The following is an 18,111-nucleotide window of genomic DNA, read 5'->3' as shown; positions in this document are numbered from 1 at the left end:
ATAAAAGCAAAAAAATTAACCAACTAAAATGTGTTTCCAGTATAATTTAAGTCTACAGTTTATCTAGCAGCAAAGCTGAAAGTTTATTCACCTCAGGCAAACTAAATGCTAATAGATTTTTTCACTTTCTAATATATCAACTTTGCACAGAGAAAAAAGCAATCACTAAATAATCTATCTGATCTCGAGATTTTGATCAAAATCAAAATTTTAGACTTTCATGAGATAGAAAAGTATTTGAAGAATTATACTTATGTATGGGAACAAAATGAAATTATAGTTGTGCAAGCTAGATAGACAAAACTCGAAAACAAAGTTTTCGCATTAAAACTGCAGAATATATGGAATTTTGGGGCAAACATCTCAAAAAAGAGAGAGAGAGAGAAGAGATTGTCTTCATGTTTATCAATGTATTTGCATATTTACAAGTCTAATAATTTAATTGGATATAACGCTATGAAAAAACGTTTGCACTCACACATGTAATCATAGACAAGTTTTATTATTATTATTTTCTTATATAGCCATTTTCAAATGAATGTAAATGTCATTTGCAAGCTACCAAAACTGAAAGTATTCAACAAACTTTTGAAAGTGTGTCTGTTTAACCATGAAATGGAAAAAAAAAATGATGTGTAATAATGACATTATAATTTTAATTGCAAACATAAATTTTATGCAGATTCTGAATTATTGAATTAATATCCCATCTTAAAATTACATTCTAAGCTATTTTCATATGCCAGCAAGACAGAAAAAGATTTCAATAAATTTCTAATTTTATTTAATTGTTTGTAATAATTTCTATATATAGCTCTCAAAGAATACTAAGAATATATTTCACACATAATCACAAATTTTTAAAAATTTGTTATCATAATGCTTTATTATTAATTATTATTACATAAATTTTAAGACAGATTCTGCACATTACCTTATAGACCAAATCATTCCATTTTGGAATAATATTACCAAGTGGGCAGCCAGAACTAGATTGACAGAAAGGAACACCACAATCCATACATCTGAAATGTTTTAAACACAATGCAATTCACAAACTTTACAACAAATATAAAAAGAAAAACTATACAAAGTACTACAATAAGCATAAATTATGAACAAAACAAAGTTTGGTGGTACTGATTGCAAACTCTCTCAAAGAATATATTATTACGAGAAAAATAAAATAATCATATTTAGTGATAAAGGTTAGTTTTTTTTTTTTGTTTTTTTTCCCCCTTCTTCAGGAAAAAAAATCCATATAAGGTGTTCTTGTGCAGATGTTTTTCAACTGCAGTATAAAATATTTTCTCCTAGCACTGTTATTCAAACTTTTTGGTGGAAATAACTTCTTTCATTTAGTTGCATCAATAGTTAATTTTAAAAAGAGCAAAAACTAATTTAAACAAAACACAGCTATCTAATCAAGTTTTAGTCTCCAATGACAAGAATTGTGAGATGACACAAATATAAACAGGTTGTCTAACCTTGATATACTAAAATTATTAAACAAAGATCCATCTATTATCCTAAATAGTAATAAAAAAATAAAAATCGATTTCCAATTTTGAATTGATTTGGATTTAATCTCCATTAAACAGAATAACAGAAAAAAGTAACATAGGATAAGAATATTGCAATAACCATTTAATATGATATATCGATACTAAAAGAAGAAGAAAGATAAATATAATAAGACATCTTTATGGAAAATAAATTATTTTTTTAAATATATTTTAAATATTATTTATAAACAACAACTATCTACAAAAAGTGAGTGGTTACACATACATACCTAGCTGCTTGGACTTTAAGAGTTTTGAATACAGATTTATGGTCATAAATTTCATTATAGTCTAAAATTCTTTCCTCTGGTGGTCTGTAATTTGATTTCTCACGCTCATATTTGATGAAACCCCTGAAAACAAAATTTATTTCACATTAATTTAGAAAATACTTTAACATTTTAGAATTATAGATACAATTTAATATTTTAACAAAAAGTGAAAACTATTCTTTTTATAATTAGCACATTTGAGCAGGGGAGGTTAAGTTATCTTTTGAATTATAGGGAGAAAAAAAAATTGATAAGATACTTTTAAGACAGGGATTTTAGTCAATGAAAGTTTATTTCTCTTTTTTATTCCATTTAGAAATAAGATCTGTAATTTTAATCAACTATCTGTAAAGTTATCTATTCTTATCCTTTATCATTAATTATCAAACATATAGTGATATAATAGGATTGAGAATCCAAAAAGATATATATAATGATTACAGTATAACAGATTAAGTCTATAGGCACAAGAAATTTATTGAATTCTATAGGCAATAATTATTTTGTCCTCATATATGCAAAAAAAAAAAAAAAAAAAATCCTCTTTGGCACAAAGTTTTTTTAAAAGAAAATGCTAAGGAATAATTTCACTATTTAAATATAACATCAAATTTAAAATATTATATTAGAGACTAATTTTTGTCAAATAAATAAACAGAATTCAGCAACTTCTATTTCAAAAACTGTAATTTTAATCAACTATCTGTAAAGTTATCTATTCTTATCCTTTATCATTAATTATCAAACATATAGTGATATAATAGGATTGAGAATCCAAAAAGATATATATAATGATTACAGTATAACAGATTAAGTCTATAGGCACAAGAAATTTATTGAATTCTATAGGCAATAATTATTTTGTCCTCATATATGCAAAAAAAAAAAAAAAAAAAAAATCCTCTTTGGCACAAAGTTTTTTTAAAAGAAAATGCTAAGGAATAATTTCACTATTTAAATATAACATCAAATTTAAAATATTATATTAGAGACTAATTTTTGTCAAATAAATAAGCAGAATTCAGCAACTTCTATTTCAAAAACTAAATGACCAAATACTGTAAATATTTTGATTGAAATGATTTTCACCAAGACATAGACATGCATGCCCATAAAATTAAATTCCTTATCATAAAACTCACTTATAAAATCCCAGGAAAAAATTTGTTATATTTAAAAAAAAAATACATTTTGAATATTAACTTTTAAAATTATTAAAGTTTTTATAATTAAGTTACAATGTGAATACTATATGAGCATTAATGTAGTTTTGTGAAAAGTTTTCTCAAGGAAAATTAATTTTTACACTTTCTTTTATTTATTTATAGCTTTATTTCCGTATATAAGAAAATTTTGTATTATTCACTTTGCATGGAAAATATAATACCTTCATGTACATAAATTAACAACATCTCAGACCCTGAGATAAATAAAATCAAGATGGGTTGAATTGCTAATTTTAACCCTATAATGCATCTTCTAGCTATTTGGCTACACGTTTTTGTTTCCATTTATAAGCTTTGCATGACTATTCCAAAAGAAAACAATGAGTATTTTGAAATCCATTTTGATAAATATTTATAAAAGAAACCGATATATGACAATAGCAGCATTAGGATTAAACTGGAGACTTGGGAAAATGCCAAAATGTATGAAGAATTCTACCGTTAAAAATACTATCAATACATATATGCACTGTAAAAAATATATTGGTAAAAGGAGGCTTTTATTTTTACTGTAGAATTGTTATTTCTGCCATTGGGATATTGTTTAATTCATCATGTAGCCATTTGGCATATTTTAATTTTTTTTAATTTCACAAAAGAAAATTTTAAGAACAATTAAAAAAATTCCTTAATTCATACAGCTATTTAAGACATATATTTGTTAAAAAAAAATCAGTCATGCCTTCTAGGGTTAAACATTAAAAACAAATATTTGCAGCATCATTTTGTGATAAAAATGCAATTATGTGCGTCAGTACCGCTGTAAATTAAAGTTAACGTTGTAAATTAAAAGTTAGTGCAAAATTCTGTGCGATATTCAGAAAGTCAAAGTTAGCACACATAATAAGCCAAGAATTTAAGAAATTGGAATTAATTTCCTGCTTTTAAAGGAGGCATCAGGATAATCACTCCTCATGATAAATCTCACCCATCAGTTAGCAACTACCAAAAGTTCTGTGCATTTTGTGAAACTGATTCTAACAACATGCCTCTTTATTTAGAGAATAAAAATTTTTCACGTTATATTATTAAAATGGAACAAAGAGAAAATCTAAATTTAATCAAGTATTCGATTAAAGTGTCCCAGAAACATACCTATTACTGAAATAACTTTAAAGTGTGTTTTACTTAAATAAACTAATGTTTTCCTAATCACAAACATTTTTATCCAAAAGATGTGCTAGATGATAAGCATATAGAAATATCAGATTTATCTGAGATACTTGAGATTATTGAAAAAGTACATGATGCTGTAATAAAAATTGTAAATTATTGTGAACAATTCAAAGTATCCTACAGGAAAGTGTAGACAAAATAAAAACCTGCATCAAATTTATTCCATTTCATTTTAACCATTGAACAATGAAAAGAGTACTTTTTCATATATGCCTTTCATTGCTTTCCACAGTTCTTGAAATCAATTTCACAGATAATGAAAAGATCTTTTCTATATGATCCTAAAACAAGGTGGCAGATAATAGGATAGAAGTAAACAAAAAAAAATCTATCCAAAATCCCAAACAATCATTGTTAAACTATCCAAATCAAAAACAAGCAATTTATTCCAACTTCACACACAATTTCTGGTAAGTAATATTTTATATGTTTTGAAATATTTGATGGCTAAAATGTGTAGGATTCTCCCAGATTATCACGATGAAAGTAAGATTTGTTATAAATCTTATGCAAAAAAAATATTTGTGCATTGAATCATCCACTACATTAACTTGATTTAGCATTATGTGATTTCTATTTTTTCACAAAGCTTAAAATGATGTTAAAAGGCCATAATTTTAATGATATTTCAACTTTACAGCTTCAAAATAATTCTAGAAAATGTACTGCAACAGAAATTCAGTTCATTTTTAAACTGTGTTAGCAAGCAAAACAAGAGATCTTTTTTTTTTTTTTAATTTGGAAAAAAAATTGTTTCTATTTTATTTTATATATTTATCTTAAAAATTGTTTAACACATGGATTATTTGCTAATTCTTAATTAAATAAAAAGAATTTGCCGTTATTTTGAAAATACCATTTCAATGGCTTCAAATATTCTGCTAAACATAAATAAGTTAATTGCACAAAATTCACTTATCATTATCCATTCTCCAAAAATTGATGTATTTAATTTAAAAAGTGCTACAACAAGTTATATTCAGAAGTAACACAGTTCCCATTAAAATATGAAAAATTTTATAACGCATTTAAGTAAAATATGAAGTATTTCATCTTATTAACAAAAATGATCTTATGTTAGATTATATCTATAATAGATTTTTAAATAAATTATCATACACACATAAACACTAAAAAAAAATTCCAGTATTAAAAAAAAGGTATACTTTGTTTTATCAACAATTCCATCTTTGCCTAAAATATCTTCAATGTCTTGAATTTTCTTTTCTTCTGGTATTATTTCATTTTTGTTCACTGATAGAGTCTTCAGTTTTAGACTAGCTTCTTTAAGTGCTCTTTGATAATCTTTAGGAAAAACCTAAATTTGTGAAAAAAATAATTGTTCCAGAACATATTATAAATTAAACTAATATGCATTTAAAATATACATTGTAAAGTTTATAAATGAAATACATAATTCCACAATTTTTTTAAAATTAAGAATAAAGAAAGGACATTTTTATCTATGTTATGTGAACATAGCATTCATTTTTTTTGGTAATAATATAAAGCTACTATTGTCAAGGAAAAATGATTGTTACAAATAAACTTATTCTTCAGTATTTACCATGCACAATTAGTAGTTTAGCATAAAATATAAAGCCCAGTTATCATTTTTAAAAGTCATAAAAATATTTACAAAATATTAAATTTAAAAAATTTAAATGACAGTAAAAAATATCATTAAAAAACTTGTGACATCAAAACACATAGCCCAAATGTCTGTATACACAGTTAATTTGAATTCAGGAATAAAATTGTATATGTTTCTAACTAGGGGGGGGGGAATAATCTACAAATATAAATGAAATATTTAAATATCTACATACAGACTATTCAGTGAAGCCATTAAACACACAAGTTCTGGCTATAAAAGATCATACTGAATAGGCATTTCTTTTTCAATCAAGAATTCATAAGTAACATCGATTAAAAATTAAATCGAAGATCTGATGAGCACATTAAATAGCATACTGAAGTCAGCTGTTAATATACATCAAACTTTTTAAAAATTAAATATGTAGAAACATATTTATAATTTAAATAATCAGAATTTAATAAATTAACTACTTAATTAAATAAATGGCAAAACTTGCAGATTAAAAATTAACCTGAACAATTTCATGAAATTATAATGAATGATAAAAAGTGTTTAGAAAGATCACAACCTTGATAAACATTTTTACTGAAGTCGGCCACGAATCTAAGACAGACTTTGCAACATCCGATTCTGTTTTTTCCCAAAATTCTCTAATGAAACTTTGCAAAAATTCCATATCCTCTTTCTCAGTCACTTCCATGAGATCAACTGTGTCCTTATTGCAAAGAGTCTCAAAATTACCACCTCTAAGGGGAAAGGAAGCATAATACTGTAAATATGTTTGAAAGAGAAATATTATCTTGATTAAGGAAACAAAAATTATAAGACAAATTCATAAAGATATAATAAAAGAAAGCTGTTATTATTTAAAACTGATGGAACTAAGTAACAATTCCATTGAAAGTGAAGACAGAAATAGTTTTAAACATTATAAAGAGAATCTAAATCCTGCAGCAGTTATTAAACACACATATTTCCATTTTCTGACTTTAAAATTAATGCACAAATCTTTTAAACTGGTAGCCTTCTATCTAAATGTCACAATTGAAATTACTTGGGAGGAGAATGCTTTCTATTAAAAGTCACATGAAACTGACTTTTTGTTTGTTTTTAACAGTCTTAATTTGCTTTTCATGATGATTTGCTGTGTAACTTTACAAACAATTAACTATAAAATAACATTTTTTTTAAATGAATCTGTTTAGATGAAGAACAACTATTGACTAGCTTATAAAAACGTTTTTTTTTTTTTTTTAATAGAAAAAGACAGTAAAAAAAATAGTTCTTCACAGTAAGCCACAACATAAATCATCTGTCTAAAATATGATGCATAGGCCCCAAGTACTGATGAGAACAGATGTTTTATGAGGTATAAATTTCAATTAGTTTTACAAGTTTTCAAATAATTATCTTCTAACATAGAAAAAACTTCTGATTTTATTTTATCTCATCATATTAAAAATACACATTAAAAACCAGTTGTTTCAATTTCAGAGCCATGGTCAGATGAGAAAAATATAAAGAGCAACATACATAGCACTTTCCAAATCATTTTCTCACAAACAAATGCTGAATATAATTTGCCTATATATACAGAGCAAGAGAGTGTGTTCTTTTAGTGAAATCTAGAGCCAAACATATAATTCCCAAAGTATGTAATGGAAAGTCTAGCACATATTCAATAAACAAAGTGAAACATTTTGATATCCTTTTGCCTCAGATGGAACTAAATAATATATATATATATATATATATATATATATATATATATATATATATATATATATATATATATATATATATATATATATATATATATATATATTAATTCAAGAGTTGCAACTATAAAAATTAGATTAACTTTGTTGATATAGGATGTTTATTAATAACTTAATAATTATCTATATGATTCAGCAATATTTCAACATAAAACTAGTTACTATTGAAAGGGTTTGTTTTTCTTTTCTGTTAATTACCACATAAAAAAGGAGGGAGAAACTAGTATTAAAAAGAAAATAAATAAAAAATATTGATACATTATTTTAGAAAAAAATTTTATTCAGTATAAAATTACAAAATTAATCCAATATTGATTTCCTAAAATTTTAAAAACATGCTCTTAGTTAAAAAGTTGCCAAAAATTGAAAAGCTTTGAATCTTAAAAAAATGTATTACATTCTGCATAAAAATATTTTGTAATGCTTACTTGTTTAACACAAAAGCAATTCCACCTGACATTCCTGCGGCAAAGTTCCGTCCAGTTAAACCTAGGACTACTACCTTTCCACCAGTCATGTATTCACAGCCATGGTCTCCAACACCCTGCAAAAACATCATCCAATTTATGAAACATATTTATTCAAAGGTATGGTTAAAGAAGCAGCACTTTTCAATTACTATCTATATGTAAAATTATAGTGTGTATATTTAGTTATTGTAGAAAGCAGTTGATGTTCTTACACAAAAAAAAAGTAAGGTTTAAGGCAGCAAAAAATTTCAATTCTTGGCTACCTAAACAGCCATTAATAGAAAAGTCTAAAATGTAAAACATCTAGTGTGCAATCCAATTCTACTAATAATAATAATAATAAAAAAAAAAAAAAAATGGGACTTTTAAGAAATGAAGAATGAGCATGGCTTCATGGCACTTAAAATAATTAAAGGAACTTTTAAATACAGTGGAGCAGTAACTTTATAGAGAAGATTTAACTATAAACTTAAAAAAAATAACACCAAGGAAAACTTTATTGGAATTAGGAAATCTCTGTGAACTAAAAAGCAAGAGTTTCTTGGGAGGAATCAGGTTTCAAAATATGTTATATAATATGCATGCAGGTAAATAACAATATTATAAACTGAGTTCAAATTAATGTAATGTCATATAACATAAATGTTTACATTTAAATTACAAAACATAAAAGTTTAAATAAAAATTTATTAGTCATAAAATTCAATGGCACATTGTAAATTTAAAAAAAAAAAATTCAGTTTGTTGATTTTAAAACAAAAAGTTAAGACATTGATTGCACACATATGAAAAACTATAATTTTTAATGTCTTTATGAAATTTATTAAATTATTTTTTAAAACAATATATATATATATATATATATATAAGAAAGCTTTTATAATTTCAGCAAGAATGAAAGTTTGTATTTGAATTGCTCTGATTTCCATAAGATAAATTCAATATTATAGCATGTAACACTTCATTTTCACGATCATGAAACATGCTGAAATTGATTTTATTCAATTAAGAAATGCTAAAAAAATATTCTCAAGCCTTCCAAGACATATATATTATATTGTCTAGTTGTGTTACCCAAACCTCTTAAGATTCTAATGGAAGGCAGTGGAAGGAAGCACTTTAACTCAGAAAAAAAATAATAATAATTATAATGACATTAAAATGTGCCTTTTAATTTCCCTGAAACAAAAATTCTTATATCCATTGTTAAATGCTAATTATTCACAATTTTCTCTTAACTAAATAAAATCAAAGATAACAATTTAAGAGAAGAAGAAAAAAACGAGAAGGGGGGGGGGAATTAGAAGAATTCTAATTTTTGACCTCATTTATAATTAATAATGGACATTTAGATAATGCAACTCTAATAGAGACAAAGAAATGCCATTTTCCTTTATTTATTAGCTATTTAAACATCTTCACTACAAAATAAGGTGCAAGGTCTCTCAGCTTCAAATGAGATTTTGATGACTGAAATGGCTATAGGTTAACAAATAACTCTTGCATTTGATTGTGTAGGCTTATCAAAAACAAGAGATGAAACATTATCATAATATTACAAAAACAATTTCTGAAACAACTGAAAAAGAATACAGGAACTCTACAGCTGTCAATATACAATTGACAGCTGTAGATTTTATGTAGCATGAAACAATTTTATGTAGCATGTAATTGTACCTACATGCTACATAAAATTGTTTTACAAAATAACAATAATCTAATGCACAAATTATTTATTGATAATGAATCTCCAAAGAAATTACTTATATTGATTAATTACAACAAACCTAATAAAAGCAATTATTTCAAATACAAATTCCATAATTATTTACTTCATTTATGGCATAAGCTCCGGAATTTCGAACAGCAAATCTTTCAGCCACGATTCCTCTAAAAAATGCCTTTCCAGAAGTAGCACCATACAAACAAGCATTACCTGCAATGACATTAAGCTCTGACCGAAAGTGAGGAGGCATGCCTTTTGGAGGATATAAAATTACTTCTGCACCACTCAATCCCTAAACAGTAAAGCAAACAAAAAAATGTAATTATTTGATAAACATGACAAAAAATAATTATTTTCATTAGCAAAAATGGTTGCCACAAACAAGTTGAAAATTCATGAGTTCTGAAATATTACAGCTTTTATTATTTGAACATTAGAAAACTAAATTAAAAACAAAATCTATATATATTTGTTGAAATGATTATACTTTATAAATGACAATTAAAAAAAAGCAACTCAAGAGACAAATAATCTCCACTAATAATAAAGATGTGTATGTGTGATGGTGTTTTATAGAACAGACCATTTAGCTACAGCTAGCAAATTTGGAATATGTTTCACTTGAAAGGTGAGAATATGCAATTCAAAACAATTTTTTTAACTTTAATTAACTAAAGAATTAATTGAATTTTGACATTTCCCTGTGTTAGCTATTGAAAATATAAATGCACAAAAATAAATTTTACACTGCTTCAAAATTTTAAAAAATTGTATTTTTAACTATACTAATTTTATTGTCACAGAGATTTTTCCTAATTTTATTGACATGTAATTAATTTTAAAATCATTTTTAACCCAATTTTTCACAAAAGATTACAATGTTGTCTTGAAATTCAAATTGTCTGTATAATTTCCTCAAATATTTAATCGAGAGATTTTCTTCCACTGTTAAGAGCTAGAGAAGGATTCTGTTTCATATTTCAGTAGTTTACAAAATGAATAAAAAAATTAAGTTATGATACCAGGAAAGTCAGAAGATATATGAACTGGACATTTATGCTATTGCTAAATAGTGCTATGTTGTCATGTAATTGGTTTCCATTAGAAGGGATCATTTATGCAAAGAAGAAAGCATAATTAAGACAATTAAAATAAGCATAGTTAAAATAATTTAAAGGAAGTTTATATCTTTAATTAAAATTATATATAACCAACACTCCTGGCAAAAGGCAATTAATTTACAATATAAATAGTGCATTTATATATATACTAGCCGCCTTTGGTGACCAGCCAGTTTGCCAATCTTAATGCCTGTTAAAATTATCAATTAATTATTTTATGCAACTTTTCTTTTAATAGCTTCTTTATCAAAATATTTTAAAGCTCCAAACTTTGATAATTATATAATTCACTCATACTATTATAAAGGCCTTAAGCCATAATGTAATATTATTTTTCTAATTTTCTGCCAGCTCCCGTAAAAATTCAACTTTAAATTAAGGTGGAAATAATTAAACTGCAATTAATATATTTTTTTTTTAAATTTACTGATTTAATACAAGAACTGAAAACAAGAGTTGTTCAGAATTTAAGTCTTATATGCATTATAGAGTAATTTTCATAATTTATGTAATATCTCAAGAATTATTCAACAAAATTTTCTCAGATTCATCATGAAATTCTGTTTTTAGTTTTATTTTCAAAAATATTTAAATGACGTGAATAACATTTTTTTTTTTTTTTGTCTATAAATGTACTTAACAAAATTATGAAGTCTAAATTTTATACAGATCTTTGGTTCTGAGGAATCATATCCTGCAAAATATTCTTGACACTTCAACTTTTAAATATGTAAATGAACATTTTAATTTTCTACCATAAAATCTGATCAATTTACAAAGTTTTAAACAGAATAGTTCAGAACAATCAATATTTTCATCAACTTAGGTCAATCAATCTTGAGAAACCCTGGGCGCTGATTTGGATCTCATCCCTGAGACAGTCTATGAAGTGATCTTAAATCGGTTATTTTTATTGAATGGTTATTTAAATTTTCATAAATCAGTCAGTTTTAATGACCGCTTTAGTTGATCAAATATCAACAAAGTAGTATGTACAAAGAATATTATACTAATACCTTCTTTAATACAATTACTATATAATACCTTCTTAATACAATAATAATATACCTTCTTTAATACAATTATTATAAATGATTAATTAAACAATAGTAAATCAGTTATATTAGTTATGACTAATTGTAAAGATAACAGTATTCAGAAAATATGTTATAGAATATGTAAAGAAATATTTCACTTTTCATATGTATAGTTAATTATTATCAAATTATTGAAGGTATTTGCAACAAATGAATTACCAATTATTTTGAAAACATTTATGAATAAATAATAAAACCATCTTAGCAAAACTTAATATAAAAATTTTGTAGCATTTTTTATATAAATGATTGATTAATAAATTAAAAAATGATAATTAATTTAAACAGTATTTTAAAAAAACAATATAAATTCAGCATATATATATAAGGGGATGGGGGTTCCTTCTTTATTTACTTTAATAAATGCATATTTGATTATATTAGTTCCTTACTAGATTTATGCACTTGTAAATCTTTTCCTTTACAAATTTCAATTTCAATTAATTTAATCTATATATTTACAATCAAAATGTAATCGTAAATGCATATATTAATATGAAATATGGAGTGAATTAAGCTCAATTTTCATTAATAATATTTTCATAAAATATGTTTTTAGTATAAATTTGGCATGCTTGCAACAAAAATGACTAAATGAAAACAATCTTCCAGTAGTTTACTTAATATTTTCATTTTTAATTTACATTTAGAAGATTATTGATTTTATGCCATCAAATAATTTTTTTATGTGAACAAAATTCATAACTTTTTTCTTATTTCAATAACATTTTATGTTATAAATGAGTGTGTGTTATAAAAAGAAGCAAAAATAAATATTTACCTTCCCAACATAATCATTAGCATCACCTTCTAGTCGAACAGAAATACCTTTGATTAGAAAAGAACAGAAACTTTGACCAGCTGATCCTTTAACTAAAATATTAATAGAATTTTCAGGCAAACCAGAGTCCCCAAATTGTCTATGAAAATGCAAAAAAAGTTGATTTTATGTCAGAAATATGTATTACAAAGAAAAATATACAATCAAATATTGAAAACATTTGTTTAAATTTTATCAAGTATTATTTGCTTATTTTGAATGTTATTTTAAGTTCCATAGCTAACCAAAAATTTTATTCTGCTTTGATCCTGATACACTACTGATCATAATATTCTATTTTTATCATGTGAGAACATGTTGCTGCTTTGGTTTGGGTTTTCTGATGTCTCAAAATCGACAGGTGAAAACTGGCAATTTACCACTTTTGAGGCATAAGTTTTTTAACTTTTAGAATTATTAGAAAATAATAGAGGTTGATGAAAAAGAAATAAAAAGGTTGATGAAGCAAAGAAATTATAAAGATTATCACATTTGGAGACTTATCACCCACAAAAAGTTGCAACTTGGTCCAAATGTCTACCATGTACTTTATTCCCTTATCTAGCCAATAAAGGAACAGGGTCATAAGAAATTATCACTCGAAGAAGCTCAGAGAAGAAAATGGGAATGAATGCGAAACAGTGAGGGGAGTATGCGAAACAGGGAGGGAGTATCAAATATATATATATATATAATTTTTTTTATTTTAAATTTTTCTTGTTGGCAAAAAAAGTTTAACTGCTCCAAAGATTTTTAGATGAAAAAAAGAAAAAGATTTAAAATATCATTTTATAAATATGAAGTTAAATTAATCGAATCTCATGATTGTTTGAAACTGGTTTTTCATGAAAAGAAATTCTGGCCTTAAGAAAATTTTTTTAGAATTCATTTGATTTTGAGGTGGTCTAAAACCATCACTTTTTTAAATATTGGTGACTGTGAATATAGAAACATGATGTTTTTCAATCGGATTGATACCAAATTACTTAAAATAATGTTCCCACATGATAACTTGAAATTTCCAATAGCAGATTTTAATTCTTTTTCTAAGGAGAAATATTTTCATTCTTAAATGAAATATTAACAAGCCAAGACTGAAAGCTACGTTACATTTTTATGCTATTTATACCCATCTAAGCAGGTCCGACAAAGAGGCCCAATATAAATCTTATTTTCACAAGATAATAATTATAATGTAAATTCCCAATTATTACATTAAATGCTTCAATCTGAATGCAGATGTACATTTCTTTTATAGACCATGCTTATATAAAATGCAATAAATAATAAATGCAAACAGTGAGTAAACAAGTAATCAAAAACTGCCTCTGACATAAAAAGATTGTAGACAAGACAGTTAGTAAAGTTTTGAAACAGATTTAAATAAAACATTGAAGAGGCAAAATCAAGATGAAGTAAGGTCTATTCCTTATTTGTTTCTTCCTCTGATTTTGTGGTATTGACAGATTTCAATTAATGCAATCAATTCAAATAGATCTTTTTTTCTGGGTATTTTGTTTCATAAATTTATTTTAGATGCCAAAACTTTACCATAAAGTCAGCATAATGCTCATTTTATTCTCATAACATCTGACGATGAATTTAATTAACATAGTATGAATAAAGGTATTCAACTAGTACACACCATGAAATAAATGTAATAGAAATTACATAAAAATGGACTTTGCATATTGTTCTGATTTAATAATTCAAATTAAATATCAAAATCATATCAAAAGTGGATTAAGATACTCACTTGGCGATATAATAACTTAAAGTTGTTCCAAATGTCCGATCTTGATTAGTTATATCAAAAGACAAGAATAAAGTTTTCTTTTTATCATTTGCTGAATGTTTTCCCCATATTTCATTATACTTTTCAATCAATTTCACATCCTGTTAAAAAAAATATATATTAAAATTTATGCATGAATGAAGAAATGAATTATTTATGTAAACCTGAGAAAAATTACTTTCATATAATAAAATTTCTTAATCTATACTTATAATAAAGCTCAATGTGTGTGTGTGTGTGTGTGTGTGTGTTGGCGCTCTACAGGCCAGGTCATTTGACATACAGCTATCAAATTTGGTACATGTATACCTTAGACGTCGGGAATGTGCACCTGGGGTCCCTTTTTTTGAAATTTTAATTATTAATTAAAAACTAACTTTCCCGCCAAAAAAATCTTCCATTTTCCCCACCGCCAACTTTTCTGCCAAAAAAATCTTCCATTTTCTCCTTCAGTAAGTAGGAGTAAGACTTCAATTTTTTTTTCTCCCAACAGAAATGAGGCTAGGTTTAACATTTTTCGGCGGATTATTTCAAACGATTCTGTTTATTTTCTTAATGTTTTATGCATTTAAAATTAAACATTGTTATGAATCGATCTGTTCATGATGAATCTGAGAAAATTTTGTTGACAAATTCTTGAGATATTACATAACTTAAGAAAGATATTCTTTAGTGCCCATAAAGTTTAAACGCTCAGTGATTCTATAATCAGTAATCATATTATTAAAAAAATGCTTTGTTTCAGTAAAAAATATTAGATTAATTGCAGTTTAGTCATTTTAATTTTAAGCATAAATTCTACCGGAACTAACAGAAAATTAGAGAGATACATATTATGTTATGGCTGAAGGACTTTATATTATTATGAGTGAATTACATGACTATCAAAATTTGAAGCTTTAAAATATTTGATGAAGAAGCTATTAAAGTAGGAATTACATAAAATATTTAATTATTAAAATTTTAACGAGCATTTAAATTGGCGAACCGGCTGATCGCCAAAGGCGGCTAGTAATAAATAAATAACAATAAAGTTGATAAATAAAATAAAAGGCTTGGTTTTATTAAAAAATATCTTTATATTAATTGCAATTTCATCATTTCCATTTTAAATTAAAGTTGCAGTTTTACCGGAAATGACAACAAATTAGCAAAATATATATAGTAAATTGAACGAAACGATCTAAACAACAGTATAAGTTTGGTATGACTATCAAAATTTGAAGATTAAAAATGTTTTGTTTGAGAATCTATTAAGAGACCAGTTACTTAAAATATTTAATTGAAAATTGTAGCGAGCGGTAATACTGGCGAACCAGCTGGTCGCCAAAGGCGGCTAGTATAAAATAAACTGGCATCAAATCACTCAAAATTTCACATCTAAATTTTATTCTATAGAGTCAATAAATTTTAATTATTTCTATCATTACTTATTATTTCCTAAGTAATTTCAAATAGATCAAAATGCAATAAAAATGTACTGATTATTTTTTTGTAATAAATTGTATTCATTACTATACCCGGTATTACAAGAGATTAAAATCCTTTCATGTTATTATACTTTTAAAACCAAAATTGTCTTAATTTCACAGATTTGCTTGAACTTAATTTTAAACATGGTAAAATCACTGCTTTATGACCAATAAAACTTTGCCAAAAGATACTTCAAAATAAAAGAGAATTATTTTTTAAAAAAATAGAAGTAGAGTAGGGCAAAGTGCAAAGCACACAAAATTCTTGTTAACTTCTAATTAATTAACTATTTAACTAAATTTTGCATTGTGAAAATTTGGCAATATTTTTTTTTAAGTCATACATAACATGTGTGCAAAATTTAATTGAATCTGATACAGTTTAAGAGGAGCATATATACACTTAAACCTAACCACAATGATTTTTACTTATTTTAAAATCAAAATCATTGATTTTATTCTTATCTAACAAAAGTGGTAATAATTTCAAATTAAATATTGCATTTAATTTACATGATATTTAATTTGAATACAAACATTTTTTTTTTACCTGTTCATACACTTACAAACAAAATTTAAATCGTAAATTCCTTTTCCTACAATCACACAAGATTCATGCATAAATGTTTTGTTTATAAAAATCTAAATATTTTTTATTATATTTTGAAAACATTTAAATCCCATTTAGCACAAGACATTGTATGATATCTCCATGATGTCACACATTCTGAATTCCAGCCAATATCATAAAGATATTGCTACACTATTTTTGGGCATTTTGTGCTATTAGAGATATCTTTTAAGTCATAAGCCTTGCATCAGCAATAATTTGAAAAACAAAAGAGAAAGAACCATAATAAAAAATTATAATAATAGTTCAAAAAATTACCAATCTTTTGCCCAATTCAAAATTCTGAGATATGCTTCCGCCAACTATAGGAAGTGTAGGATCCCTCAAAGATTTAGCATGCAAAAGCAAAGAAGAAAAATCTAAATGCAAAGATTTTTGGTTTTTTGGGTTTCTGACAACTTTCAGCAAATCTGCTCTTCCAATTAGATCTTGAAACTTCCTTACATGCAATTTTGCCATGTATGATCTTACCTGTAATTAAAATCCTGGCATAAAACAAATTCTTTTGATAAAACAAAATTTTGTAGAAGAAGTAAAAACAGAAAATGTAAAGCAACTAACCTCTTCAGCTAAAAAGAAAAAATAATTGATCACATGCTCTGGCATACCAGAAAACTTTTTTCGCAAAACAGGATCCTAAAATCAATAGAAAAATTAGCTGTTGATGTTTCAATTAAAAAAAAAATTTATACAGTACTCATTAGCTCAATTTGAAAAAGTATTTTTAATCCCTCCCAAATTAAATAGACCAGCTATAAAACTTATTAGACATTTTAGTGAAGGAGCTATAATATGCAAGATGAAATAAGAGTTAAAAATAATCACCAAGACCTTTGCTTTTTTGTTTTCTGTTATTTTTGAAACTTTAAAAAAAAAAAAAAAAAAAAAACTTATAACTAAGATTTATTTTACCTTAGTAAATACATGAGGATTTTATAACAATTGAAAAACAAAATTATAAGACTTTTTTAATGTTGTAAGATACTTCCATCTGTGAACTTTATTTCACCAAAGGGAAAAATACAAAATAAGAAACTTCAGAAAATGCAATTTCCTAATGTCTTATTTTATAAAATTAAAATCCTACAGATCAAAATCACAAATCTTAAACACCACCAACTTTTTGTAAGATTTTCATAAATTGCTTTCAAGGAATATTTATATTATCACTGATTTTCTTTCAAAAGTGTAAAAGGAATTTTTAACAAACAACAAGATAAATCTGCACTTCACAATTTACAGCAGGATATAATGATAAAAATACCGTTTAGAATAAGTAACAATTCTATAAATAAGTATCATGTCCATTTAATTCAAAGTTGATCAATCCATAATTAAATTCTTAGAAATTATTGCAGGGAT

General features: G+C 25.4%; 1 protein-coding gene across 2 annotated transcripts in view; it reads right to left on the bottom strand.

Moving 5' to 3' along the window:
- LOC129975231 (uncharacterized) overlaps positions 1 to 18,111 on the bottom strand; it is a 64,083-nt gene that overhangs the window by 15,061 nt on the left and 30,911 nt on the right. For both annotated transcript variants that reach the window (XM_056088262.1, XM_056088261.1), the window contains exons 26-35: positions 17,311 to 17,385; positions 17,008 to 17,220; positions 14,608 to 14,747; positions 12,813 to 12,951; positions 9,920 to 10,105; positions 8,046 to 8,161; positions 6,408 to 6,585; positions 5,406 to 5,557; positions 1,796 to 1,918; positions 935 to 1,025 (exon numbers count right to left, since the gene is read on the bottom strand). In XM_056088262.1, coding sequence (XP_055944237.1) covers positions 935 to 1,025; positions 1,796 to 1,918; positions 5,406 to 5,557; positions 6,408 to 6,585; positions 8,046 to 8,161; positions 9,920 to 10,105; positions 12,813 to 12,951; positions 14,608 to 14,747; positions 17,008 to 17,220; positions 17,311 to 17,385 — 1,413 coding nt within the window. The remainder of the gene's footprint in view (positions 1 to 934; positions 1,026 to 1,795; positions 1,919 to 5,405; positions 5,558 to 6,407; positions 6,586 to 8,045; positions 8,162 to 9,919; positions 10,106 to 12,812; positions 12,952 to 14,607; positions 14,748 to 17,007; positions 17,221 to 17,310; positions 17,386 to 18,111) is intronic.

This window comes from Argiope bruennichi, chromosome 7 (assembly GCF_947563725.1).
Source record: "Argiope bruennichi chromosome 7, qqArgBrue1.1, whole genome shotgun sequence".
Classification (NCBI taxonomy): domain Eukaryota; kingdom Metazoa; phylum Arthropoda; class Arachnida; order Araneae; family Araneidae; genus Argiope; species Argiope bruennichi.
This window is presented reverse-complemented; position numbering and strand designations above follow the sequence as displayed.